The sequence below is a fragment of the Sparus aurata genome, chromosome 3 (genome assembly GCF_900880675.1).
Source record: "Sparus aurata chromosome 3, fSpaAur1.1, whole genome shotgun sequence".
NCBI lineage: Eukaryota > Metazoa > Chordata > Actinopteri > Spariformes > Sparidae > Sparus > Sparus aurata.
This window is the reverse complement of record NC_044189.1, coordinates 14,158,016-14,184,219: the sequence shown is the minus strand read 5'-3', so window position 1 is coordinate 14,184,219 and position 26,204 is coordinate 14,158,016. Positions and strand designations below refer to the sequence as shown.

Here is a 26,204-nt window from a genome sequence, read left to right as displayed (position 1 = left end):
ATTCTTCACCTCTGCCTGAGAAAGTTGGATAAGATTGGGGTCTCCTGTGTTGTACAGTAGTATTAATCCTCTCATCTAATCATCTGCATTGATGCTAAAATGTGAAAATGAAAATATAAGAATCTCAAACAATTTTAAACAAAGAACAGCGTAATTAACGTTAAGAATATTTTGTATTTACTTTCAGGGCTAGCAGTATTTTTCAAATGATGGAGAGCCAAACCTTCATCTCTCTGGTTTTCTCCTAACAAAAAAAAACAACAAAAAAAAAATGCTGTCAGGACATTCCTGTCTCACAGCGAAACCACCCAAAACAATCATGTAGACAGAAAGGGAAACCACAAACATGCCCAAACAATTTTATGAAGTCAAAGTGCGACTCGGCGTGCAGTCCTGTTGTTGCATCTTTGTAAGTTGTCGTAATGTGTTGTACAGAGGAATCAAATTTCAGAGAGGCGGGACTGCCAGGAATACAGTGTGGCACCTGGCCAACCACTTTCAGTCAGGCAGGAGGAGGAAGGGTTCCAGTGAGTGTAACACAGTCAAAGAATTCATCACTTTAGGATAAATACACACATGATTTATGAAACAGTCCTTTACTAGGAAGAACAAACACTCGATTGCTGAAAACAGTACAGTAACAGAAGAGCTTGTTTGGGTCGATTCCTGTACATGACATCTTGTTTAAAGATTATCAAAATAAAAGGAAAGAGTGGGAGGGTTCTGGTGAGGTCCTGTTTTATCTCCACAGCTGGTTAATTCAATAAAATACAATCATTTACAAGCAGAATGTGTCCATAAGGATTATCAGCTTAGGAGTCTTTCAAAAAGAACTCAGAATGGTCTGAAGAAAACATTTTTTAAGTTTGGGGAGCTCCCCAGAAGCTAATTATGGGCTAAAAATAGACAAAAAGCTAAATGTGCGTGGATCAGAACAGTGCTGGAGGGATGCCATTCCCAAACAGAAGACTCCAGGAGGGTGGGATCTTCCATTTGTTGGGCTTCTGGCTCTGAAAAGTGAATCAGAGAAAAAACACGTTCAGAAATGCAAGTTCATTTTTCTCACTGGGCTGAAAGTGCAGCGAGGCTGTCTGCTCAAGTGTGTCACTCACAGGGTTGTCCAGCAGGTGGAGCCAGTCGTTGAGGTGGTTGACGAGGGCGAAGGCGTCCGGGATGTTGTCGCCCTCTGAGCAGAAGAGCAGCAGCACGGCCAGCGGGAGGTCCTCCGCACAACTGAACACAAGATCCAGCACACACGGTCACACACATTGAAGAAAGATATACAGTCAACGGTCGAGAACCATCATGCATGAAGGCAAGAACATGTATTTAGGGGGATGAAGGGGACACAACAACAACCCCCCCCCCCCCCCCCCAATGTTTAGAACACATGCATTTGTCCGCCCCATTAAAAACAAGTTTTACATTACTTTATGTTTTGAATTATAACTTGGAAGTGTGTCAAAAGTATTGGTACTCTGATACAACATGTAAACAAAAAAAATAGTAATAAAAGTTCTGACGCAATAAAACAAACAAACAAACAAAAAAAAAACAGATCTACAATCAGCTTTTTCAACCACAGGCCGCAGTTATAAAATGTGTGTGGAAAACATTTTCTTTTGTGTTATTTTTGTCGTGGTCTCAAAAGAGATCTCGAATTTCTTTTGAAAATTGTGTTTTCTAATAGCTGTAAGCTTTGTATCGAAGTTGAAAATTCAGGTATTGTGACAACTGCCACCTGAATCGTCTGTTTTCCTTTATAAAAAATATAATATCCACAATAAATTGAGTCAGAAAATGCACAAATGGATGCAAAAGAATTCACCAGAATGAAGGAAACTAAGTGTTTTACTCTCTGCTTAATATGCGTCTCCCCAGTGTTGCAATGAAACCTACGCCTTTGTTGATGCTACAATGACAGAGGGCAGTTGCAACTCTACTTTAACTTTTTATTTGAACTTCGACAAATCGTTGACACAGCTCTCTCTCTCTCTGTACCTGTCTGTGTAGAGTCCTTTGGTTATGCCTCCTCCAGGGATGTAGAGGCGAGGCTCTGCGTTGGCGTCCGTCAGTCCCGGGAAGGCCGCCACTAGCTCCATCTCCCTCCAGCCGAGCTCTTTCAAAGCGTCTGCGCTCCCCTTCAGCAGGGGCGGCGTGAGCAGGTACCTCAAAGGAGTGCTGACATGGGAACAGATTTGTCAGTGGAGGTGATTGTAAACAGCAAAGAAACGCAGCTATGATGTGAAGCGGATGTTCAAGTACCCTTGCAGCTGTTGGTCGTCCCTCTGGTAGGCGTGGCTGCTGGACAGAACCATGGTCCTGGAGAACCCGCTGGCTTTGATCCAAGACACGAGCAGCTGGCGGAACTTTTTGGATTTTGTCTGCGATTAAAACAAAAGTTGCCATTTAGATTCCAGGTCCACTGGAATGCACACTACATCATCATGGAGGATAAAGACGGAAGGTTATAAAATTAAAAAGGGAGGCCGCAAACTCACAACACTCCTTTGGTTGATAACAGATAAGTATTCTTAGTTACACCTTTTTAAAAGTCAGAGCATGTTGGATCGTGCTCCAGAAACAGAAACAGGTGTGGTTTTACCGGAATTATTGGCGCTCTGATTTGAAGAACTGCCAGCTTCAGTTCTGCTGCGGTGTACACTGTTGATTAGAAAAGGTTTACAGATTAATTGAGGACTAGATTTTAGAGTGTGTTGGATGTCTTTTTCCTTCCATCCAGAAGGGAAATAGACATCCAACTCATCAACAGCAGCCAAATAATCAAGACCGATCAATCGATACCTTCTGCAGGAGTGTGCAGCTCCTCAGCGTCCTCTTTGGAGGAGGCGTACGGGTTGTTGCCAGCCATGGGGATGAGACAGTCGGAGTGCACGTGGCCCACTCTGCTCATGTTGAGCGTGGACACGATGAGGTCCACAGCCAGCTGTCCCACATTACCAACAGCAACTGCTGGCTAGGAGGAGAATAGACAATATTATAGAGAAACTGGTGAACATTTTTGATGATTAAATAGTAGCTTCAGCCACATTTTTGCCAGTGTTATTTTTGTTATTTCTTTGTAAGAAAAAGAAAAAGAACAAGAACATATTATATAAAGGACAGTATACAAAGGGCAACAACCACAAAGAGAACAGCCAGGGGAAGGTTTGATACATAAAAATATATATATATATATATATATATATATATATATATATATATATATATATATATATATATATATATATATCCATAGAAACACGTATGTTAAGGGTTTAACTAGTCGTTTTGTTCTTAGATTTAGAGATTAGTTTGACATATTATTTAATATATTAAAGGGAAAATAACAAAATAGAGTTTTTTTAATCACAAAATTTAGATTTTTTTAATCAAGAATTGTGCAAATAGATTTATAAATCTGTAATAAAAATATGTTTATCGTGTATTCTTTGATTTATGGAATAACAAGTTACCAAATTCTCCAACAAAAAAGCAAAGTCTCTGAAAACATGGTTGTTTCAGTCTTTTTCTGGCTGAGGAATTAGGTTATGCCTGTGATAATGATAAGTGCCATTTTCTGTACTGAATACTTTTACTTTGAATATATTTACTTTCACAATGCAGAATGGGTATTTTAAGAGTGTGGTGTAGTGATTTTACTTAGGTAGAGGATGTGAATAGTTCAAGTTTCAAAATTGTGATTTAGTTTGTCATGACACAACGCAAACATCCAACACGTCTACATATTTTTATACAAGGAGTGCAGTTTTTGATGCAATTCTGGGTTAACTTTATTAACAACATTGATAAGCACGTGCTCCTCTTATATAACTTTACGTGTTGCTGTTGTTTTAACGGTAACTGTCACAACATGTCCCACCTTCAAGGGCTACACTGCTGCAATGCTTTACAAAGGCTTTGACCCGAAAGACTCTGAGTTCAACATGAAACTGAACCACTGAGTTTGTGTTAGTAATGACACACATTAAACGAGGCGGTCCTGACATTTATAGACAGTTTTTAATGTAAAGTGAAAGTTCAGACTCAGGATGTGTCACTCACCATGACGAGGGTGAAATCTTTGAAGCATGGCGCTGAGGTTTGTGAGGAGATAAACATGGCGCTGTGTAGCTAGCAAACACACGCAGCTAATTAGTTAGTGAGCCACAGAGATTTAAATTCAACTATTTAATCAATATCATACGAAATTACAATCTCCCGGCACTTCTCCCTTCTATTTGCGTGCCTGGTGTTGTGGACCTTCTCGGCACTCACTCGCCGTCGAGTGTTGATGATTGAAGGGCTTTAGTAGTTGATGTAAGTGCCTGAAGGAAAAGTGTCCGGAGCGTTTTATTTGTGCGGAAAAAATGTTCAGTAAAGGTCCAAACCGACTGTTACAATCTGTGTTTGGTGGTATTTACATCTGGTTAAAGGCTATATATTTGAAATTCAGTTTTAGCTTTTTTTATTATGATAAGGGATTTCAGCGGTCAAACGGCTGCTCCGCAAAGATTTCCTGCGTATTGGAGATCTGCAACTGTTCTTTGCAACAGGACACAATAACATTTATGATACTACTAATACTCTTCCTTTCCCTCCTATTATTTTTTAACACTTTCATTTAAATAAAAATAGACAACATGAAAGATAATGATACATAAATGCAATTAAAACAAATAATGATAAAATAAAAAGTAATTAACTGAAAGAAATAAAAACACAAAAGTTGTATAGTACCCTGAGACATTTTATCCATATCCCCTTTTATCAATCTATGTCTAATTGTTCCTTTTGGCAATTCTCTACTTTCTTATACTACTTTCTAATATTGCCATACCTATTTTGTGCATTTTTAAGAAAAACTAGTTCTACTAAAGCAATGTTTCATTCAAATCACTAGTAGAAAAAGAAAAATATGGATAAAAGACATAAATAAAGGACATTCATACAGATCAAATGATATAATTATTGATACATACTGTTTGAGATCAAAGTCATCAGAGAATTAGAAATATACATGCTAGAAAAAAAAACATGTTCACCTACACAAATGCCACAATGATCCACAAAACATCACGAAACACTGGTCCAGCATGTTAAAAGTTTGCATAATATGTGCATTCATTATGATTTTAACTTAAATCACATTGAAGTGGAATCAAAATCACTTTCAATGATTAACATGAGTCTTGTCTCAATGATACATTAGATGGATACATTTTTGTATATTTGATTTAAAAGATGTCCTTTCTAATGGTTAAACACATGTGACAGAAAAACATGATTCTTTCTTCAAGACTCACCTTTTCAACTTGAGCTTGAGTTTCAGCCGGGGATTGTTTATTCATTAATTGATTTAATTGACCAGTGTTACAAAGTGTAACTCTGGAAACTAAAACAACCTTTTTCCAAGAGTAAATTATCTATCGGAGACTTTCGACTCTGCAGTTGAACTCTCTAATGGACCACGGACAGATTGTTAGACAGAAAAGTCATCGGAGATTATGTTGCACACCGTTGTATATCCAAATCAAAGGTTCAAGAAGGAATGAGGTTCAAGTGTATATTACGTAGCTTTAATCTTTTTACAAGGTTTATGTTGTACAGTGATTACGGCACAGCGTTAGACAGAACAACATACAACTAAAACATATTCATGATTGAAAACTACACACAGGTGAGGTACCATCAGTGAAGTCATGGTGGTTTGACTTCATTGGGAATAATTTGACCTTTAACTGCAGCCAGAGCATTTTCTACCATCATCTGCACCATCTTTCTTCTTGTGGTGTAAGTGTTGAATCCAATGTGGGGGGTGATGAGCACGTTAGGCAGGCCGAGGAGAGGGTGATCCCTGAACAAGAACAAGAAGAAGTTGAATTTTGAAGCTCCTTGAAGCGATTTCTTGGGCCGCAAGATATAAACACAACACTGATATGTCATCATTTCAAACTTTTTACATTAATCAACGTTAGCCTGATTTAAAACCTGTTCTCCAGCCTCCAGTCCAATAAAAAATTTACTTTTATCTCGGTTGTGGTCTCCACCAACCTAAGATAAATATCTGTCTCTAGAGAGTCTTCTTGCAGGCAGGCAGGAGGGAAAAGACAGGATTTCCTGTCAGCCATGAACTGAGACTAAAACTGACTATGGATGCAGAATCGGCAGCAAAAAAGCAGGATTAACAAAGACACATCAATGTATTAACAGTGCTGACTTTGATCTGTGTTACCATAACTGTACTGTTGAGATGAGGATCCTGAATACATAGTGTGTCAGGACATAATGTTCTCCTCAGTAATCTATTGAGGTGAAAAGGTTAATGTTTTTTTGTTTCAGTTTAACATTTACTCAGTAAAATAGTGCATTTCATCTAAAGTACAACTGGGAAAAAAAAAGTCCTTCACATATTAAACTGATCCGTTCACAGAGGTTGGATGTTGGTTGTTCTTTCAAAAGTTATAAAGTTAATGAAAAACAGCTGTGAGTCTGGTTGGAGAGTGTGGTGAGACCTCGGTAAAGGTTCAGGGTGAGTCACGTCTAACGCTGCCGCGCGAACGGTTCCAGTCTGCAGGGCTTTCACGAGAGCGTCCTGGTCCACAACCAGACCTGAGACATGAAGAGCAATCACATTACAGATCAGTGTGTCAGAACGACTCAACAGTAAATTCTTTAACCGAGATCGGATCAGTCCAGGAGACACATTTGTCCTCACCTCTGCTGATGTTGACCAGTGTTGCTGTGGGTTTCATGAGGGACAGCTCTCTGTGGCTGATCAGGCCTCTGGACTCAGGGGTGAGATTGGTCGCCAGCACCACAAAGTCCGACTCTCTCAGCAGGTCGTCCATGTTCTCACAGTAAGTCGCCCCAACTGCCTGCTCTTCTTCAACACTCCTGGACAGCACAGAGAAAAGATGAAGAAGCTGAAGATAAAAAGCGTCTTGTTGATCTGTTGTTTTAAAATGTTCAGGGGTTTTTGGCTTCCAGTTAGCATCTGTTAAATCATCACAAAATTGCCAAACACCAATTTTTATGCCTTTATGTTTTGGCTTACAGATGTATGCCTTCGTTAAATACATAGAAATAAGGTTAAATATAACCGTTTGGTACATCATAAAGATATTCTATACACGCATGAACCGCTCAAAACCAGGCAATCAACTGTCCAGCTGATTGCAGTGGATCACACTCCTCCTCTTTAAAAAATCAAAATATGCCAGATTTAGCATTTCGTCCATCAAACTCTTGCCTTCTACTCCTGTTGTGGTACAGGATCTTCATGTCAAATCCTTTGCCTCTTTGAGCAATTTTATGGCCAATGTGTCCCATTCCAATAATCCCCATAGTCGACCCTGAGACTTCAACTCCAATCGGCTTTAGTGGTATGTGGCTCGTCTCGGGGTCCACAGCAATTTGGTGACCTGTGGGGAAAAAAACAGTACAAAACACCTTCAACCAACAATGTTTTTTCACTATACAATTTTGTCTGAGCACGAGATCTCCCTGGAAAAGCCGGGTTGACTTGCGATCCTGGCTTGGCAGCCAGCCTGGCACAATTTATCTGTGCTTTCACATCTCTGTAATTGAATAAAGTCATGTTTTTCAGTGTGTTCTTGTTATTGTTGCGACTGAAGAAAACAGAAACAATCCAAAATGCTCGGTAACACCAGGGAGTGAGAAAGTTGACCGTGACAGCCACTTTAAATTGAAGAGTGGAGAAAATCATCAGTAAATGATCAAAATAAATCTGGCTGCCTCTTGTCTAAGACTTTGTCAGGCTTGTTCTCAAAGCTGTGTGAGTGGGAAAGCTGCAGTTCTTTGTGAGGATTCACCTAACCTTTGACCTCAAGAGTCTCAGGCTTGTAAAGCGCTTTAAGGAAAACTGCTGTTTATGCAACATAAATAAAACTGTCTCGACTCACCTTCGACGATCGTCCGTGCTGATGCCAGAAGCAGACCCAGTGCCATATCTGCAGTGGCATCGCTCACCACACCTGGTGTGTTGGTCACCTTCACTCCCATGCTGTTGATGTACGGCACATCCAGGTGGTCGACGCCCACTCCTGCGTTGGCGACCACCTTCAGCGAGGGAAGTGAGTTGAGCAGCGAAGGCTCGACTACGGGACGGGTGTTCATCACAAACACGGCCTCGATCTCAGGACCGTGCAGCAGCTGGTTTTGAAGGAAGTCTTTGTAGCAGATGGTTTGGAAGTGTTGATTCATAATGTCAATGTCTGCTTCACTGTTACCTCGGTCGCTCGTCTCCGCGAGTAGAGCCCATGGCCTGTTGTCCTCCATGACGTGGAGAGATGAAGCACAGAAGCTGCACCAGTACCATCGCAGTACAATCTCTCATGTCCTGGAGTGGGGCAACGCTCTCAAATATATATAGACACACCAAAAAGCTCTTGGTTAAAAGTTGACCCGGTGTGGGGTTAATATAGCACTGAGAACCTGTCAGAGACAAACTGGATGCTTCTGTCTTTCTCGGTTACCATGACAGCGAGAGTGCTCTCTTCCCTGCTTGATGGCTCGAGCCTCAGTCGAGAGGCTACTTCAGTGGACTTAAATTAGCCTACATTTCTTTCTTTACCCGAAATACTAAACATTTTACATATTTTGTTTGTTTTGCTAATGTTGCTCTGTTTTGTGGCGTGCTTTGCAATACTGGGCTACAATGAACTTTGGCTCGGCTTGACTTGATGTGGCCCAGCGACGAAGCCAATGTGGAAGCACCAATAACTGCAGTTCCTCAAATGGCCACTTGAGGCTGGCCTCAAAAGCGAGCCAATCACCACAAGAGCCTTTGAGGAAAACAAACATGTTGACTAGCTGGTGCAACAAATGTTTTGGTCTTTTTAGCTAGTTTCCCCGCTCGTGACAATTTTTATATAACTTGCTTGTTTAAATCATGTTAAGGCCTAAAGTTATGCATCATGCTGTTGTTTTGAGCAGCAGCCTGCCGAGCGTCACCTCAGCTAATTCCAGTCACCGATCCTGACCTCTTGTCTCCTGTTTGACACCCGTTTGGAGGAATTTTTAATGCAAATATCGGACATATAATGTGGCTTGCCTTGTGGTTTACTGGAATAACAGACAGTAGCGGAGGGACAAACGCCCATGTTTTGGATTTACAAGATACCCTGTAAGTGTGAGACAGCTGTGAGAAAAGAATAAACACCCAGATTTGAGGAGACTACAGAGTTTGTTTTTCACAGTTTTTGGATTAAAAAAGTGGATTTATCTTCACTATCGCTTGCCGCGACGAGACATGGAGGTGAAGACAACTCATTTGAAATATCCAGTTGCTTTTTTCTACTTAAATACCAGGGACGACAACTGATGACTTATGAGGGTCTTGAAGGGTCGTCCCATTTCAAGAGATTTCAGTTTCTACCCCTTTGACTTGTTAGGGGCAAAGAGGCACTTGATAATGACAGGTAGGGGTAAAACCTGGAAATGGGATTGAGCCACAGATTGTTCTCAGGACAGTATATAGTCCTTGCCATTTTCTCAACTGTTGTTGACAATAAATCTCTCTCTGGCTGCCTTATCGTAGGGCTGGGCTCAGAATAATATCACAATGTTATATTTTATATTTCTATATTTAATGTTTAAGGCCATAGATATGAATCTTTTCAAAAGCACTACTACAAAAGGCCCTACATCAATATGGCAGTAATACTGTAAGGACAGTGGTGCTTTCACAAAACATTAACATAATGAGAGTTCTGATCAATAATCATCAGTAATGTGGATATAATGACCAGGCGGGTAAAGGCAAGTATAACAACATGTGGAACTGTCTGTTAAAATGTTCGTATAGTATAAAGGTTCATAGAATAAACGAAGGTCAAGTGCAAGGTGTTAAATTGGACATAGTTTTATTACTTAAAACGTGGTTCACAAATTTAGAATTTTAGTGTAACAGTCGTTCAATCAAAACAAAGCAGTAAAGCTACAATCGAAGGTTGAAATCACCCATGAATTTATACTCAACATTGTTTACAGACAGATACATTAGTTACCGTAATGTAGCATAAATAATCATGTTTTTAGCACAGATTATGGCAGATTATTAGACAGAACAACACACAACCAAACCTACTTCTTGAAAAAGAAATGTTAAAAGACCATCTTGTAGCACTTCTTACTCCTGACAGATGGGGTACCATCAGTGAGGTCATTTTGGTTTGACTTCATTGGGAATAGATTGACCTTTCAGTGCAGCCAGAGCGTTTTCCACCATCATCTGCACCATCTTTCTTATTGTGGTGTAAGTGTTGGTGCCGACGTGAGGAGTGATCAGCACATTAGGAAGGCCGAGAAGGGGATGATCTCTGCACAAGAGAAGAGAAGAGGATCTGTTAGGGACCAGCCAACAAGTTGCTTGAGCATCCAGCAGACAGTGAGCAGCATTAGCATGATATAAATTCAGGTTTGAGCGGGTCCAGTAGCCGCTTTTCTTTTAGCTCCTTTTGTCTCCACCAACTCTTGAGGGACATATCTGTCTTTTTATCTACTAAACATTGTGCTGTGTTCATTTGCTGTTTGGCGCTTGACCGATAGCATGCAGTGGGGGTTTTTTCCCCCTGGGAACTGCTGTAGCACAAGTACAGAGCTGCTGGTCAGAAAACCAAAACAAAGGGCTTAAAATACCTCCGTAGAGCTGCATCAAACACTGTGTAATGTGACACTGTTCACATTACACATTCAAACTATTGTTGATTGAAAAAATTACTTACAATTGCAGCTTTAAAGAAAAATAGGCATGAAGCTTAGTTACATGTGTCTCTTGACCCCGAAATGAAAACAGTTGTTTTGTAAATGTATGAATGATACTGACTTTGATTTTTGTTATCATAATTCTACTTTTTTTTTACCGCATGTATGGAGCTGAGCACCCTGAATACCGTGTGTGTCAGTACATAATGTGTTCCTCTGTCGTCTATTGATGCAAAATGGTTAATGTTTGTAGAGTCAGAGCAAAACTATGTCTCTTTTGCTTGGCAGTGGCAATATATAATCACACTTGATTCAAAAGAGTGTGGTGAGACCTCGGTAAAGGTTCAGGGTGAGTCACGTCTAACGCTGCCGCGCGAATGGTTCCAGTCTGCAGAGCTTTCACGAGAGCGTCCTGGTCCACAACCAGACCTGAGACGTGAGGAGAAATCACATTACAGATCAGTGTGTCAGAATGACTCAACAGTAAATTCTTTAACTGAGATCGGATCAGTCCAGGAGACACATTTGTCCACACCTCTGCTGATGTTGACCAGTGTTGCTGTGGGTTTCATGAGGGACAGCTCTCTGTGGCTGATCAGGCCTCTGGACTCAGGGTTGAGATTGGTCGCCAGCACCACGAAGTCCGACTCTCTCAGCAGGTCGTCCATGTTCTTACAGTAAGTCGCCCCAACTGCCTGCTCTTCTTCAACACTCCTGGACAGCACAGAGAAAAGATGACGCTGAACTTTAACAGAATCTCAGTCATTCATTGCTTTAAAATGTTACGATTTGTATCGAAATCTGGTTACGACGGGGTGTATGTGGGTAATCTGAACAAAACAACACACATCATCAAACTGGATATTCCACTTCAACTAAAGTTTCCTCTTTTGTGTAGCTGAAGGCAGTCGATCACATTTTTCTTCTTAATGTTTTTTTTTTTTTTTTTTTGCTCTTTAAAACTTAGGACCCACAACTGGTTATGAAACAATCTAAATTTGATGATGTACATAAGCAATCAAGACCATCAGCAAGAAGATCGGCTATATTTCTATGATAATCACAGCTATTCTTAGTGCCTGTCATCCGGGTCGGATTCCAACTCAGCTGGGTCAGATAAGTCACAAAAATGGCTGAGCCTGAGGAAAGAAGCTGCTTTGTAGTCGGAGCGGGATTTAACTAAGACACTCTTCTCATTTTTCATCCGTCATACCAATAAGATTTCCTTGTAGGTCCCTTACCTAAAATATGTCTAAATTAACCAAACGACCTATCTCAAACTCTGACCTTCTACTCCTGTTGTGGTACAGGATCTTCATGTCAAATCCTCTGCCTCTTTGAGCAATTTTGTGGCCAATGTGTCCCATTCCAATAATCCCCATAGTTGACCCTGAGACTTCAACTCCTATCAGCGTTTGTGGGATATGGGTGGTCTTGGGGTCCACAGCAATTTGGTGACCTGTGGAAAAAAACAGGACAAAAATCCTTCATCCAACAATGTTTTTTAATAAAGTCTGCACTACAGCAGTTTGTAGCACACGAATTGATATGAAGGTTGAAATGTTTTTTCTGTCATTATAAATACTCATTTGTCTTCTTTAAACCTTTGACCTTGTGAGCCTTGGGATACATGGCATCGACTCGACTCACCTTCGACAATATTCCTAGCTGATGCCAGAAGCAGACCCAGCGCCATATCCGCAGTGGCATCGCTCACCACACCGGGCGTGTTGGTCACCTTCACTCCGACGCTGTTGATGTACGGCACATCCAGGTGGTCGATGCCCACTCCTCCGTTGACGACCACCTTCAGCGAGGGGAGCGAGCTGAGCAACGAGGGCTCGACCGCGGGAAGGGCGTTCCACAGAAACATGGCCTGGATTTTAGGCCCGTACAGCAGGGGGTTTTGAAGCAGGTCTTTGTGGGGGACGATCTGGAAGTGTCTCCTCAGAATGTCAGTGACATCTTCGGTGAAACCTTCGTCGCCCACCTCTGAGATCAGAGCCCACGGCTTGTTGTCCTCCATTACCTTGAGGGATGACACACAGAGGTTAAACCAACGGTGGAAAAACACTCAAACATCTTTTTATCATTCATCTCCCTGTTATGTTTCACTGTCAGGTCACTGGATTAAAAACTAGATGGTTTTTTCTTTTAATTAAACAATTAAACAGTCTTCTATGAAGCAACACATGCGTTATTACCTAATACTGAGGCAGGCTTGCAGAGCAGCCGTCTAGTTTTACTTTCTTTATTATTTCAATATGTTTTGTGCTTAGATGGTGCATTTTACCAAATTAAAATGTTGATTGAAAACACATGTGTAATGCACAGAGAGCGGGACAGATGTGGTCAACACAACTCATTTTTGTGCCCTGGAAGTGGGTTAATCCAACACTGGACATGCACATGCTGATCTTTATGATGATGGAGGTTCTCAGTCATCCAGGTCATGGTAAATCTAGGTGCTGTAATCGTAGGCAACTGGACTTGTTTCAGTTTCTTGAAGACAGTTTCACCTCTCATCCAAGAGGCTTCTTCAGATCTACCTAACTGGAGAGGAGTAAGCTGGCTATGTCACAGGAACATCTGAGAAAGCTGAGGATCTTTAATAAACATCATATCCCGGTTGACTTTAAACCTACCAACACACTGAGGCAGAAACTCGTCCATCCTAAGGACAAGTCACCCAGGCGTGAACATAGTAATGTAGTTTATGCTGCTCAACGCAGCCAGGACTGCACAGATTTGTACATTGGGAGACAAAACAACCTCTCCATGAACGAATGGTACAACACAGGAGGGCCCACTCCTCAGGTCCACTTACATCTGAAGGAAATAAATCCTTCCTTTGAGGACAACGATGTGAACATCTTGGCCAGAGCAGACAGATTGTTTGAAAGAGGGGTAAAAGAATCCATCTATGTCAAACTGGAACGACCTGTCTGATCAGGGGAGATGGCCTATGACATTACTTATCACCCACTTACAATGCAATGTAAGAACACATCCACACAGAGTCTAAAAGTTAGAACTGGAGAAGCCTCCTGGATGAGAGGTGAACGTCTCCAAGAAACTGAAACAAGTCCAGTAGCCTCACGCGCTGATCTTCATCAAAGCTCTCACACGTTGCTAGACATTTAAATCTGTGTGTGCATTCCTGTACGGTGTGTGCACGCCTGAATGTATGAGGGAGGAGGAGGTGTTATCAATAATAATAACAACATAGTAATAAATGAAAATAAGGAGAAACTGAAAAACTTGCAAAAACTGTGAATGGACCACTAGTCCTGAGCCCGCATCCACTCCGAAAACTCCGGTAAAACTAGCCCACAGGTATTTTTGTTGTGCCTGAATACAGTGGATATTACGGTAATGCAGCGCAAAAACAGAATTCAGAATAAAAGCACCGACCTTTTGAACGCAGTTTGCAATTTCACATTTATTCAGTCTGAATGTATTGATCGATAAGTACATTTGGTTGATTGAGCATTTAAGGAATTCATTCATTTTACCATCGTAATTCTGATCACATTGAAGCCTTTAGAAGATGGGGGCAAGGCATTTCAATTGTGTGAATAATTAGTCCAACTTAAAAATAACCAAAATATCAGGAGCTTCTGATGAGGAATTTCAAAATGAAAGCCCTCTTAACAGTCCCATGTTTTCAATATTTCCATATAAATTCCGATTTAAATGAAACTACCTGTTTCCACAGAATAATTTTACTTCAGACTGATAGTGCTCCATCTCAGAGTGTCACTCAGATAATAGCAGGAAGTTCTGATGTCGAATTTCAAAATTAAAGCACTCTCAATAGTCAAATATGTTTACTCTTTCCATATGTATTCAGGTTGATATTAAATAAATAAATCTGAAATTGCAAATTGCGTTCATAGGTTGGTGCTTTTATTTCGAAATCCGTTCAAGCATCGCATTACCGTAATACTGCTATATAGGGCACCCCAAAATAACTGGTGTCAGTTCCGGGGTTATCTGAGTGGAGGCGGGCTTAACCACAGTTCTTGAACCAGGAAGAACATGGGGTCTAACTAGGATTTGAAAATAAAAGCGTACGTGTTACAACCACATACAAATACACACTACCAGTCAAAAGTTTGGACACACCAATAGCAACTAATAATGTAATAATGACTAATAACATAATACGGCTCATAATGTAATAATTTAAATGTAATAAAAGATCGTAATGTAATAATCAGCTCGTAATGTAATAAAATCAACCAGCCATACCCTAAAACAAAATTCACTGAATCAGGGGACATTGAGGTGGGGTATGCAGGCATTTTTTATTTTCAGCAAGCATCACTAGATTCATGTAAATATTTATTTTTAACAAATATTTTATGTACACACATTTTAGGATGTTGTGCACCCCTACAAATAATTTGATAAAAAAAGAGTCTTTTCAGCCAAAGGTCCTTGATGTTATGTACCTCTACGTGTTGCTGGTTGATTCCAGATGGCAGACTTAAAAGGTAGAGAGGAGAAAACTTGCTTGATGAGAAGGTGTATACCCACCATCGGCCCGGACCAATCACTCCTATCCCAGACTTTTGGCTCTTTATACTACAAAAGATGGCTGATAACATTTTGTGTTGACACACGAAAAACATAAATAATATAGGTGATGAATGATAATATATAGGCAAATTACAGGTGAATGGCAGTTGAAGCTAAAACATACAACATTATCCTAACAAACATCTTAATACACAGAATAATTAAACAGATAAGGTGGATGGCGGGGTTTAACATAGATATTAATTGAACTTAAAAGGTCACAAAAAGTGCTGCTTATCTCCAATAGTCACAGTAGAAGTGAGCACGGCATTCTCAAAGGCCGAAAATTGCTCTCATGGGTGACGACTAGTGGCTCAACTTCTGGGGTCTTCTTTACAAGCTCAATTTAGTGGTTGAGCGTCAGGTTGGTGAGTGTGATTATTTGATAAAGACCCCAGAATGAAAACGTAAAACCCGCCTTTGCCATGTTAATCTTTTGAAACCGTACTGTGAGAGGAGCCAGGCTGAACTTACAGATGTGAAGACTGTTGCTGTGCTGAGCTCTCCAATCCTTGTGGATGAGAAGGACACTGATGGTGTTGTTGATCGTGGAGTGTCTCATGGTAGGCTTCTGAATTCAGCAATCATAGCCAACTTGGATGTTAATGTGTCTTATTTAGAGCCATAAAATCGGTCTGACATTGAGGTGATTGGTAAACATCCTACACTATTCTCTGATGTGCCTACATGTTCAAGTGTTCTCCAGCCTGATATCGATGTAGGTGAGGCTGCGCCTATTAGGCAGCACCCTTACAGAGCAAATCCTGAGAAACGTCGACTGATGAGTACATAAGTGGATTACATGTTGCAGCATGGCATTGCAGAACCTAGTGCTAGCCCATGGAGCTCCCCGTGTTTGTTGGTTGATAAGTCAGATCACACACTTCGTTTCTGTAATGATTTTCGCAAGGTTAATGCTGTCACAAAGCCAGACTGTTATCCCCTTCCCCGTTTAGATGATTGTATCGACAGAGTAGGGTCTGCAGTTTTCGTCACCAAGTTAGACCCCCTTAAGGGCTACTGGCAGGTCCCTCTTACTCAGAGGGCTCGTGAAATCTTTGTCTTTGTGACTCCAGATGACTTCTGTCAGTATACCGTTATGGCTTTTGGAATGCGGAATGCACCTGCAACATTCCAGCGTCTTGTTAACCTGGTTTTGAAAGGAGTTGCAGACTGTGAAGCGTACCTTGATGATGTAGTTTTTTATAGTTCCACCTGGTCTCGGCACAAAGCTCAGGTGGAGGAAGTATTTGGTTGGCTTGCTGCAGCAAATTTGACTTTGAACCTTGCCAAATGTGAATTTACATCAATAAAATGTGAGAATGCAATTACTATCAAATAATACTTGGTTTCTCTAATTTAGTTTACTAATGCACTGAAGCCCATGCCTTTTGCTTTACTTGCAGCTTTATTTGAGAGGTAAAATGATGATAATGCAACACTTTTCTCACTTTATGAGCTATTATTACATTATGAGCAACATCAATAATGCTCTTAATGTAAGAAGTTATTACATTATCACATTAATCAGAAAAGCGGTTATTACGTATTTACAGTTATTTTTTTCATTTTCATGACTATTTACATTGTAGATTCTCACTGAAGGCTTCAAAACTATGAATGAACGCATATGGAATTATATAGTAAACAAAAAAGTGTGAACTAACTCTAAATATGTTCCATATTTTCGATTCCTCAAAGTAGCCACCCTTTGCTTTGTTGACAGCGCTGCAAACCCTTGGCCTTCTCTCAGTGAGCTTCGGGATGTAGTCACCTGAAATGGTTTTCACTTCCCATGTGTGCCTTGTCAGGGTTCATTTGTGGAATTTCTTGCCTTCTTAATGGGATTGGGACCATCAGCTGTGTTGTGCAGAAGTGAGGTCGGTACACAGCTGGCAGCCCTATTTGACAACTGTTAGAATTCATATTATGGCAAGAACCAATCAGCTAAGTAAAGAGAAACAGAGAGACAGTCCATCGTTACTTTAAGAACTGAAGGTCAGTCAGTCCAGAAAATTGCAAAAACTTTGATTGTGTCCCCAAATGCAGTCGCAAAAACCATCAAGCACTACGACGAAACTGGCTCACATGAGGACCGCCCCCAGGTCCTCATCGAAAGTTCACAGCACCTCAGATTAGAGCCCAGATGAATGCCACACAGAGTTCCACTAGCAGACACATTATGGTCAAATAGCTGCTAATAAAACACTACTAAGGAAAAGCAACAAGCAGAAGAGATTTGTTTTGGCCAAGAAACACAAGGAATGGAAGACTGTTGGAAAACCATTTCAAACCTCATGAAGCTCATCGAGAGAATGCCAAGAGTGTGCACAGCAGTAATCAAAGCAAAGGGTGGCTATTTTGAAGAATCTAAAATGTAATTGAGTTTTAAATGTTTTTAGTTATTTATTTATTTATTTTTTTTTTTTTGATATACTATTTTAATCCCAAATTGGGAAATTATTTTTTCCACTCAACTTACACACAGGTGTGCACACACAAACACACACATGCAGTGAAGAGGAGATGAGCGAAGGGGCAGCCACACAAGCCACAGCGCCCAATGAGCAGTGTTAGGGGCCGGTGCCTTGCTCAAGGGCACCTCGGCAATGCCCAGGATGTGAACCAGCACTCTCCAACTGTCAGTCCACATCATTCTTTCGTATACTACACAATTCCATACGTGTTCATTAATAGTTTTGATGCCTTCAGTGAGAATCTACAGTGTAAATAGTCATGAGAATAAAGAAAAAACATTAAATGAGAAGGTGTGTCCAAACTTTTGACTGGTAGTGTATATGTATATATGTCTATGTCCTGCTGGAAAAACAAGCATAGACCAGCACCAAAAGTCACCAGCAAGACCAGCATATGCTTTGTTTTGGCGCTGGTCTATGTTGTTTTTTCTAGCAGGGTGGTTACAACAGCTTAAGAGTCATAGACAGAGGGAAAAGACCAACAGTGAGTTATAGATACAAATGTAAACCAGAACAGCAAGACAAAACTATAATAATATAAAAATAAACTAAAAACCCTGCAAAGGAGGGATGTTGTTTTCTGGGGGATTTTTTGTGTGAGACGCTTTTTTTCAGGCAGAAATGCGATGAAGAGTCAGTCGGACAGACAGGATGACAGACACTTCTTCATGTATGACTGCAGTATTTTTTTTCCTCATGTATGTTGTCAAAGACACTACCAGTTACCACTTTCCGGTTGTTTAGTCCTGCAATGTCGCTTTGTGTTGCATTTCCCTTTTATTCGATGAGTGAACAATGTGTTTAATTGTCAGACTGTGAACGCCATGGGATCGACACACCCCTGACAGAGTTTCTGAGTGAAAAGGGGCTACTGATTCAGCCAACCTGTGTCCTCTGCGCCAGCGAGCGCCATAGCTTGCTGACAGATGGCACCCGCTCCAGGTACCAGGTCCAGCAAGTCCCCAGTGTTCTTGCCTCTACACACGTTTTCAATGCATTTCACTTATTGTCCCACGTGTTTGAGGCTAAGACCAGACAAAGGGGAATTTCTTTTGCTTAGTGAGGCACACACACTGCAGATCATCAAGTTGAAACATTAACATGTCTTGCTCTGGTGTGATAGCTCAGATAATCTGACACAGGACCAGTCAACTCACAGGACCCATAACGCAAAACGAGATAATAAGCGTTTCAGTATTTTTGTTGAACGTGCTTTCAAACTATACAGAGTAACTGAGGTAAATAGCTTTAGGTTTGTACCAGCATGTTATATTAGCTAAGAAAGAATATTGTTGATGCACTGACCTGACATTGTTTTCTCTGCAAGTGGTGGAATTGAATAAAAATGTCAGTGGCATCTTTTGTTTCAAGTTAACTTCAGCAAAATGAAGACTTAACTGAACCACCACCCTTGACACTGACTATACTTACTTACTTGCTCCATACCTTTGTGTGTTGCAGTTGACGTACAGATCTGTGCGCCTCTGTCACTTTAAGAAGCCGGCGTGCTTGTGCCGGACGCCACAGTCCCCTCACACACTGTACAAAGCATACACACTGCATTCTGGATGATAAGTCAATGACATTTGTCAGATCAGAGTTTTATAATGGAGCACACAAAATATAGAATATATAAATGTATACATAACAAATATAAATTATAAATAATTTAAGACAGTCGACAGTTAAGCTGATATGACGTGCAAGAAAATCCAAAAGATAACAGATTCAAAATAAGACAGAAGAAAGCAAAGTGTTAAAATCTGCATGCAGTAAAAGTCCACAGGTCAAATATATTAATAAATGATTAACAAGAAAACATGCAGGCCCCAAAAAAGTCAATGTAGTCAATGAAGACGTAAAATATTCTGCATGGCATCCACATTTTTGTTCACTTAATGTTAGTTAAGTTCTCACCTGCAGCTGAAAGCCTGCTGTTTCCTGACTTATGAGCAGTAGAAACTGGGTTTAAGAAGAAGACATTCAGCTGGACTCGATTAATGTTTGACCTCCCGCTTGCATTAAGTTAAACTCAAGAGGCTATAAACCAGAGGGTCGTCTACGTCCACTGGCATGGAGAGCAGCGGCGTGGAGGAATTCATTTAGCACAGTGACCCAGCAGGCACAAGCTTCGAGGGGCGGTGATTACACAAGACTGAGCACAGCGAGCAATGTTCACAAACCTCCTACCATCCATAAAGGGACAGTGCACGAAAAATTCAGAACCCATTTCCCGCTTCACAGACGTCTAGCTTGTTAATCACTGTTGGTTTATGTACTTTTTTCAAGCGTTCTCGTCCTGTTGTATCCACTTGTTGGTGCCAATAATTAAGTGGGAGATTCTGATTTGTTTTGAGAAAACTAATTATCCTCACGGGCGAAGTTAAACTACTGTAGCAGCGCATAATTATTGGAATTAGAGGAACATTTAATTGGAAGAGCAAGTCAATGAAAGTGCCTTTAAACTGGCAGTTAATCAACAAAAGAAATGATCAAACGTGTGCAAAAAAGTATGCATTGTCGCATCAACACGATTAGGAAAAGTTGCAAAAATAATGTCAGAGTCTAACTCTATCACATAAGTCAATGCAGACTTATACATAAAACACATGAGTTTATTTAATTATTGTATGAATAATGCTACTTCTATATATATATAAAAAAACGTGTTTTCCAAGTGTTTCATATTCTATACAAACAAGAAATTCATTTCAAATTGGGTATTTTGACCCTTCTCATTTAAACACATTGACAACATGAATAAAATGGTGTCACTCATAAAATACATGAATAAAATGCATTCAAAAATAAAAACATAAATACTTAGACAAACGGTTGAATTCAGATTCAATTAAAAGCCAGATTAAAAGGATAGGCATTGAGTTTGCTTTGAAAAATATCAACAATTCTCTGCTGTGAGTGCCGGCAAACATCATTTGAACTAGTGACCACTAGGCAGCAGTAGTGTATTGAGGTGTTTGTCCGTGTGGCAGCATGGTGCCCTCACATGTGTTTGGATGAGCTTAGCAGTACTCAAACTTTTGAAAGCTGCTCCTGAAGCTCTGTGCTCACAGCCAACATTACCCGCCTGCCCTTATAGTGCTACTTGTGTGGGATGAGTGACTTCAGCTACCAGCTTATCAAAAGAATTAGCTGACAGCAGCAACACTGTGCAGGACTCTGGTTCCCAGCCTGTTTCGGCATGTGATCTACACTTTGTGACCTGTGTAAATGAATGTGCAGGTTATGTGGCCTTAGTGTGGACATGAGAGTGAGTTTTTATTGATATGTTTAATCAGAAGGATATTTACAAGGGGTTGAAAGTCTTCGTGTTACACAAAGAAATAGCAAAGAAAACAAAACAAAACATTTAACTGTTCTTTAAAAGATTTATTTTCTCTTCCTTATCTCTTTCAACAATCTCGTGACAAAGATTCAAGTAGCCTCATAACAGATGGATAAGTTTGAACTTGTCATGTATCATTATCTACAATAATATATATTGTGAGATTAAAAGCACATTTCGTTGAGAAAATGTATTATATTTTTGAACGTCGCCTCTCTCTTTTATTTGAGGTACGTTGGATTAATTGTTTATGCAAGTTTATCTGAAGCCTGAAACTTAAAAAAAAAACTTTTTTAGTTAAATCAGCAGTTGTATAAAAATCTGTCAATACTACATTTCTAGTACTGTATTTCTCAGTGGTCGGGCTCACTGGTGCTCGGTGACACGGTGTAGTAAATTGTGCCATAAAGTACCATTACTTTGGTAAAAGTGAAATATGAGTAGTGCTTCAAGAAGTCTTAAAGTATCTTATATTGAATGTATTCAAGCATCAAAAGTACAAGTAAATGTTAATTGTACATGTATGTGTATGCTGTATGCTGTTTTGTTTACTATCAGATTGCAATCTGAAAAGTTACCAGTACCTAAGGATATAAATTATATGTAGTGGAGTGGGAAAATAAAAGAGTTGAACAAGTACCTTAAAATGTACTTAAGTAAATGTATTTAGTTACAGTCCATCCCTGCTTGAGGGTCATTAGTGGTTTAGCCGTAATGTTTTTGTCTATGTCCATGCTTGTGTTCCTGCAACAAGCCAGAGCATCAGTGAAGGCCATGTGTGCAACGCAGCTGCAGATCAGCAGCTTACCTGCTTCTCACTGTTGCATAATCTCACCACCTTAACTTTAAGTATCTGCTCCTCCTCTCATCCTCCCCTCCTCCTCCACAGCCTCTCCTCTTCACCTCCTCCTCTACCCTTCTGCCACCTGGGCACCCCCTCAGTTTCTACCCTGCTCTTCATCCACCTCCTCCCTTCTCTGCATCTCTCCTCCGCTTATTTGAGGCTGCAACCTTTCGTCCTCCCCTCTATCTCTACTGACCAGGAGTCGTCTGGGCTTTTATTAAGCTCCCCTGCCACTGCTCAGCTCGATGCGCCGCCACATCAGTAGGAACAGCAGGAGGCCTTTTAGCAAAGTGCTGACTCACGTGGTAGACGGGAATAACATCTCTGCTTCATCACACAGCATTTTGAATATTAGTGATAATGCTCTGCTCTGAACAGTGAACAAAAACGGAGGCATGAGGAGGTCGAACGTGAGGTTTTTGTGCATTTCAGGGAAAATGCATCAAGTCTGCTCAAAGTACAGTTCTCGACTCCGCCACCCCTCTTGATATCTTTGGATCTTATCTTAGTGCCACAGAATTTATTGTGTTGCATGTCCTGGTCTCATGTTTTGCACACAGGTGAGGGCTTGGGGCCGGCCTGTGGTGCCATGCCAGTCACGGTACAGCACACAGGAGACACTAAGTGAAAAAGTCCTTAAGTAAACCCTGCCTCTCCATAATAGATTGCTGACGTGAGTGCTCATCCTGACTCAGCTTATCGGCCCCACAGAGCTCTCTAAAGTCAAGGTGTAGTTTGCTCTCCCTCTTCTGAGCAGATAAAAATAAAACTCCAAAACAATGTAGAGGACTTTGCTGTAGGCTTTGTAAGTGGTCTCCGTGCTGCGGTGTCATATCTACTATCCTGCGGTGAAACAAGGAACAGGGGAAAATCCAATTTATTTTAGATTCTACATATATTTACTGTAATTATTTCCTACTGCCGCATCCAGTGACCAAAAGTCCTGTTTGGTGCCGCGTTTGGGATGCTTGCATTTTTCATTTGTCTTTTCTAAAAAAGGTTTACTGATGTTGCTACAATCCTGTCAATTTTGATCTACAGCCAGCAAAATTAACATTGCAGCAGTTTAGAAATAGTCCATGATGAGTATAAGTCTTGTGTTCAAAATGATGTAAGAAAAAGCACAATAATATGAACAAAATGAGATTAAAATACCAAAAATATGGCTGAGCAGCATTTTAATCCTAAACACATTGTTTTATACCCTAATTATACATTTTGTCTGTAAAATGTTAATCTGAAATGTAACTAATAACTCCAGTGATCAGATCAATGTAGCCCAGTACAATACATTTATCTGAAATAGGCTTACTATCTATATATTGTATATAACACCATTTATATTTAGTTATTTCTATTGAAGTTTGCCATTTTTTCCCATATTATCATTTTCATCATTGTTCTATTCGGCACTGATGTCAACAGTGACTCCTTTTATGTTTTTAAAACACACTGAATTAATTGGTTGGCATTTTTTCCAGTGTTGTGAATTTGCATGGGTGACTATTTGAATTAAGGCGCATTTAACTAATTGTCCTTTCCTGTTAGAGTGTTTTCTGAAAAGGTAAAATGTGGATGTCTTTGTTGCGCCTCCGTTTCCTTCAATGTGCATTTCCCACTGTTCCCACCCAACCATGGGACTCAGCCTGCTGAACTTGTTGGTGGACATCTGCATGTCTTTAGTGACTCAGGCCCCTCTCTCCCCCCACACACACCACGGGTGTTGTTGTCCCCGGGGCTGTTCCTGAACACGATCGGAGGATATCCCCTCCTCTGCAGGTGCTGTTGTCTTGTAGAGACCACACACACACACACACACACACACACACACACACACACACACACACACACACAGAGACATACTTCACACCCTCTCTAATGTTACTGCAGAAGCTCAACACGCAACTCACAGCATGTCCCGGTTGAGAATAAATTCACCTGCTTGGTAATCCAGTCAGCATGAGCTTTAGTCTGCTGCTCATGACGCACAGGTCGACTCAGTAGGGACAGCCTTGTTCTCTGACTCCCAACCTCTGCTTGTAATTGTCATGGCATTACACATTTAATGATCAAATTGTTTCTGTGGAAGTTTGTGCTATAAGTGCAAAGTTTTGGGCTTTTATTTAACTGTATGCTATTTCATACTTGAAGTATCTAAACTTTTTATCAAAAACAAAAACTCTTAATGGATTTTTACTTGCGAATTGTTGGGCTTTGTTAAAATATCTCCTTGTTTTGTGTTTTTTTTACCTTTGATTTGTGTTGACTCAGTGCCATTTTCAACCAAGGTTATTTAATTGATTGATTGATTGATTGATTTATTGATTGACTGATTGATTGATTTACTGCTGGAGGAATTACAACTCCTCTCTGGTGTCCAGTGGCCCTTTGTCTACTGAAACAGCGGACACCTTCATGTATAAAAACATCTATAATCTGGATTATGATTTCACGTGTCATTCGGTAATTTGAAATAATCTGGAGAAATTTGCAACAGAAACAGTAACAAATGTAATCCATTGTAATCCAGACTAAATTCTTCTGTGGAAAACTTTTAATTGAGTAGCTTCCAGAGGCCTTTTATCGATGAGATCACCATCCTCAGCCTGGGGGGCGACTGCCAGAGAGCTTAGCTCACCTCATAATGTTGGCCGGATTCCCCAGCGGGTTCACAGGGACAGAAGGTTAGCTGCCTCTGGTTAGGTAACAGATAATCAGTGACAAGAGGCTGTTGCTCCTCTACTGTGCAACTCGGTGGCTTTCTTTAAAACAAGCACCAGCTACTTAGCCTGGTCTCTAAAGCCGCTGTTACCTAATGATGAGCCCGTGTAGAGCCATGGGGCCGGCTGATTTAGAAGGCGGGCTCTTCAGTTCAAAGCTTCTTGGTGTTTGAGCTGTGCCAGACCAAGCCTCGCTGATGTTATGTATATATGTGTGCGTATGTGAGTGCAGAGTTGGGGATTGCTCTTCAATGGACAGCCAGTCAGATCAATATTATGCAAACCTATTAGTCAGAGCTTGCAGTGCAGCTCCACAGTACTCAGGGACTTTCCCTCAGGGTCAAACTCACTGATGAGCTCTCACTTCTGTTAAGAGTGAATCACAAATCACAATGTTGTCTGCTGGTTAATCACAAAGACTCACAACAGTATAATGAAAAACAATGTGAGCATGACGCTCAGTGACTCACCCTGAAACTGCCTCAGTGCAGGCGTCAGACATTAGTGATCTTTGTTCTATCATTAAAAACTGGTTTATCAATGTTTCATCAGCTTTTGGAGCAATTCTTTTCTAATAATTGGCAACAAAGATGACATCAATGACATTAAAGACCCAGAATAATAGATGTACTGTAGGGTTTTAAGAGATGACACACGTGAACACGGTTAAGTTGCACTCTGTGTGCTTGATTAATAGGCATGAAGCTAAGAATCTGAAAAGTAAATAACTCTTTGCTCTTTTCGGGGTATCTTTTGTATGCAATGTATTGAAAAGTGCAGAATTACGTATCATAAATCGTATCATGAATTACTTTGTGATTCCCACCCCTAATCACAGATTGCATGAAACTCTCCGGCATTATTGTTTTGAAAACGTAATATTGTTGTTCCTTCTCAATGTTGGATTTTTTTTTATGAGGTAGTCCATGTAGCTTTGGGATTAATACCACAACCAGGAACTGCCTCTTCCCCTTAATTTCCTTTTATCTCTTTACTGTCTTTCATCTAACGATAAAATGGCAAGCCCAAGTTTGATAAGGTTTATTTTTCTAGTGTTGTTGGAGCATGAAATGCTGACCTTAGTCTGATGAATGCATGCATGCATCTCCGTTCAATAAACCTCCAGGTATGACAATGTTAGGGTTTATTTAAGATAATTTACCACTAGAATTTCAAGGGACATTGGTTCCGAATGATGAAATATGACTCCTATATCCTCCTTTATTGCTATTTCAACATAGTTAGATGTTAACTTGAACTCATGCAACGGTGTAAAAAGTGCAACATGGAATTTTATCTCTTAGAAGCGCAAATGATGACTGCATTCATGTATCATTAATGTTTTAAAATGTGTCTTTTACGTTTAGTGTTTGAATGCAGCAGATCCTTCCATCGGTCTGTGCGGTCAGGATTTGCTGACTCAACAGAAGACAGGGGTTCCCAATGTACTTTATAAGGCCATTAAGAAAATGCTCCCTGGAACACCGGCTGAATAAGCCCCGTGG

At 40.5% G+C, this 26,204-nt stretch overlaps 3 protein-coding genes across 7 annotated transcripts; all 3 read right to left on the bottom strand.

The window, feature by feature from the left end:
• Window positions 1–345: 345 nt before the first annotated feature.
• psmg2 (proteasome (prosome, macropain) assembly chaperone 2) lies at window positions 346–4,304 on the bottom strand. Its single transcript, XM_030413026.1, has 7 exons — window positions 4,066–4,304; window positions 2,806–2,977; window positions 2,606–2,664; window positions 2,266–2,384; window positions 2,002–2,181; window positions 1,113–1,233; window positions 346–1,010 (listed from the first exon to the last, which is right to left on the bottom strand). The coding sequence occupies exons 1-7, from the start codon at window positions 4,120–4,122 to the stop codon at window positions 930–932; spliced, it is 789 nt and encodes a 262-aa protein (XP_030268886.1). The 5' UTR covers window positions 4,123–4,304; the 3' UTR covers window positions 346–929.
• Window positions 4,305–5,557: 1,253 nt separating this feature from the next.
• Window positions 5,558–8,492, bottom strand: LOC115579478 (probable 2-ketogluconate reductase). The gene is made up of 5 exons (XM_030413025.1): window positions 7,926–8,492; window positions 7,253–7,424; window positions 6,719–6,897; window positions 6,516–6,612; window positions 5,558–5,857 (listed from the first exon to the last, which is right to left on the bottom strand). The coding sequence occupies exons 1-5, from the start codon at window positions 8,299–8,301 to the stop codon at window positions 5,701–5,703; spliced, it is 981 nt and encodes a 326-aa protein (XP_030268885.1). The 5' UTR covers window positions 8,302–8,492; the 3' UTR covers window positions 5,558–5,700.
• Window positions 8,493–9,870: 1,378 nt separating this feature from the next.
• LOC115578236 (probable 2-ketogluconate reductase) lies at window positions 9,871–19,913 on the bottom strand. 5 transcript variants are annotated; one of them, XM_030411101.1, is made up of 7 exons: window positions 19,707–19,913; window positions 19,236–19,353; window positions 12,379–12,757; window positions 12,016–12,187; window positions 11,264–11,442; window positions 11,061–11,157; window positions 9,871–10,343 (listed from the first exon to the last, which is right to left on the bottom strand). In XM_030411101.1, the coding sequence occupies exons 2-7, from the start codon at window positions 19,350–19,352 to the stop codon at window positions 10,187–10,189; spliced, it is 1,101 nt and encodes a 366-aa protein (XP_030266961.1). In that variant the 5' UTR covers window position 19,353; window positions 19,707–19,913; the 3' UTR covers window positions 9,871–10,186. The 5 variants fall into 5 exon arrangements, with proteins under 5 accessions (XP_030266961.1, XP_030266962.1, XP_030266966.1 ...); XM_030411102.1 differs by having other exon boundaries at window positions 19,225–19,346; window positions 19,707–19,912; XM_030411106.1 differs by having other exon boundaries at window positions 19,225–19,328; window positions 19,707–19,912.
• Between the last annotated feature and the right edge of the window lie 6,291 nt (window positions 19,914–26,204).

Excerpts from the sequence above, each read along its gene's own strand:
- psmg2 (XM_030413026.1), bottom strand. The coding sequence starts at position 4,122 with ATGTTTATCTCCTCACAAACCTCAGCGCCATGCTTCAAAGATTTCACC. Across the intron at positions 2,978-4,065 it reads AAGATTTCACCCTCGTCATG|CCAGCAGTTGCTGTTGGTAA; the intron begins GTGAGTGACACA and ends TTCTCCTCCTAG. Across the intron at positions 2,182-2,265 it reads GACGACCAACAGCTGCAAGG|CACTCCTTTGAGGTACCTGC; the intron begins GTACTTGAACAT and ends TTCCCATGTCAG.
- LOC115578236 (XM_030411101.1), bottom strand. The coding sequence starts at position 19,352 with ATGCAGTGTGTATGCTTTGTACAGTGTGTGAGGGGACTGTGGCGTCCG. Across the intron at positions 12,188-12,378 it reads AGCTAGGAATATTGTCGAAG|GTCACCAAATTGCTGTGGAC; the intron begins GTGAGTCGAGTC and ends TTTTTTCCACAG. Across the intron at positions 11,443-12,015 it reads TACCACAACAGGAGTAGAAG|GAGTGTTGAAGAAGAGCAGG; the intron begins GTCAGAGTTTGA and ends TGTGCTGTCCAG.
- LOC115579478 (XM_030413025.1), bottom strand. The coding sequence starts at position 8,301 with ATGGAGGACAACAGGCCATGGGCTCTACTCGCGGAGACGAGCGACCGA. Across the intron at positions 6,898-7,252 it reads TACCACAACAGGAGTAGAAG|GAGTGTTGAAGAAGAGCAGG; the intron begins GCAAGAGTTTGA and ends TGTGCTGTCCAG. Across the intron at positions 5,858-6,515 it reads CACCCTGAACCTTTACCGAG|GGATCACCCTCTCCTCGGCC; the intron begins GTCTCACCACAC and ends GTTCTTGTTCAG.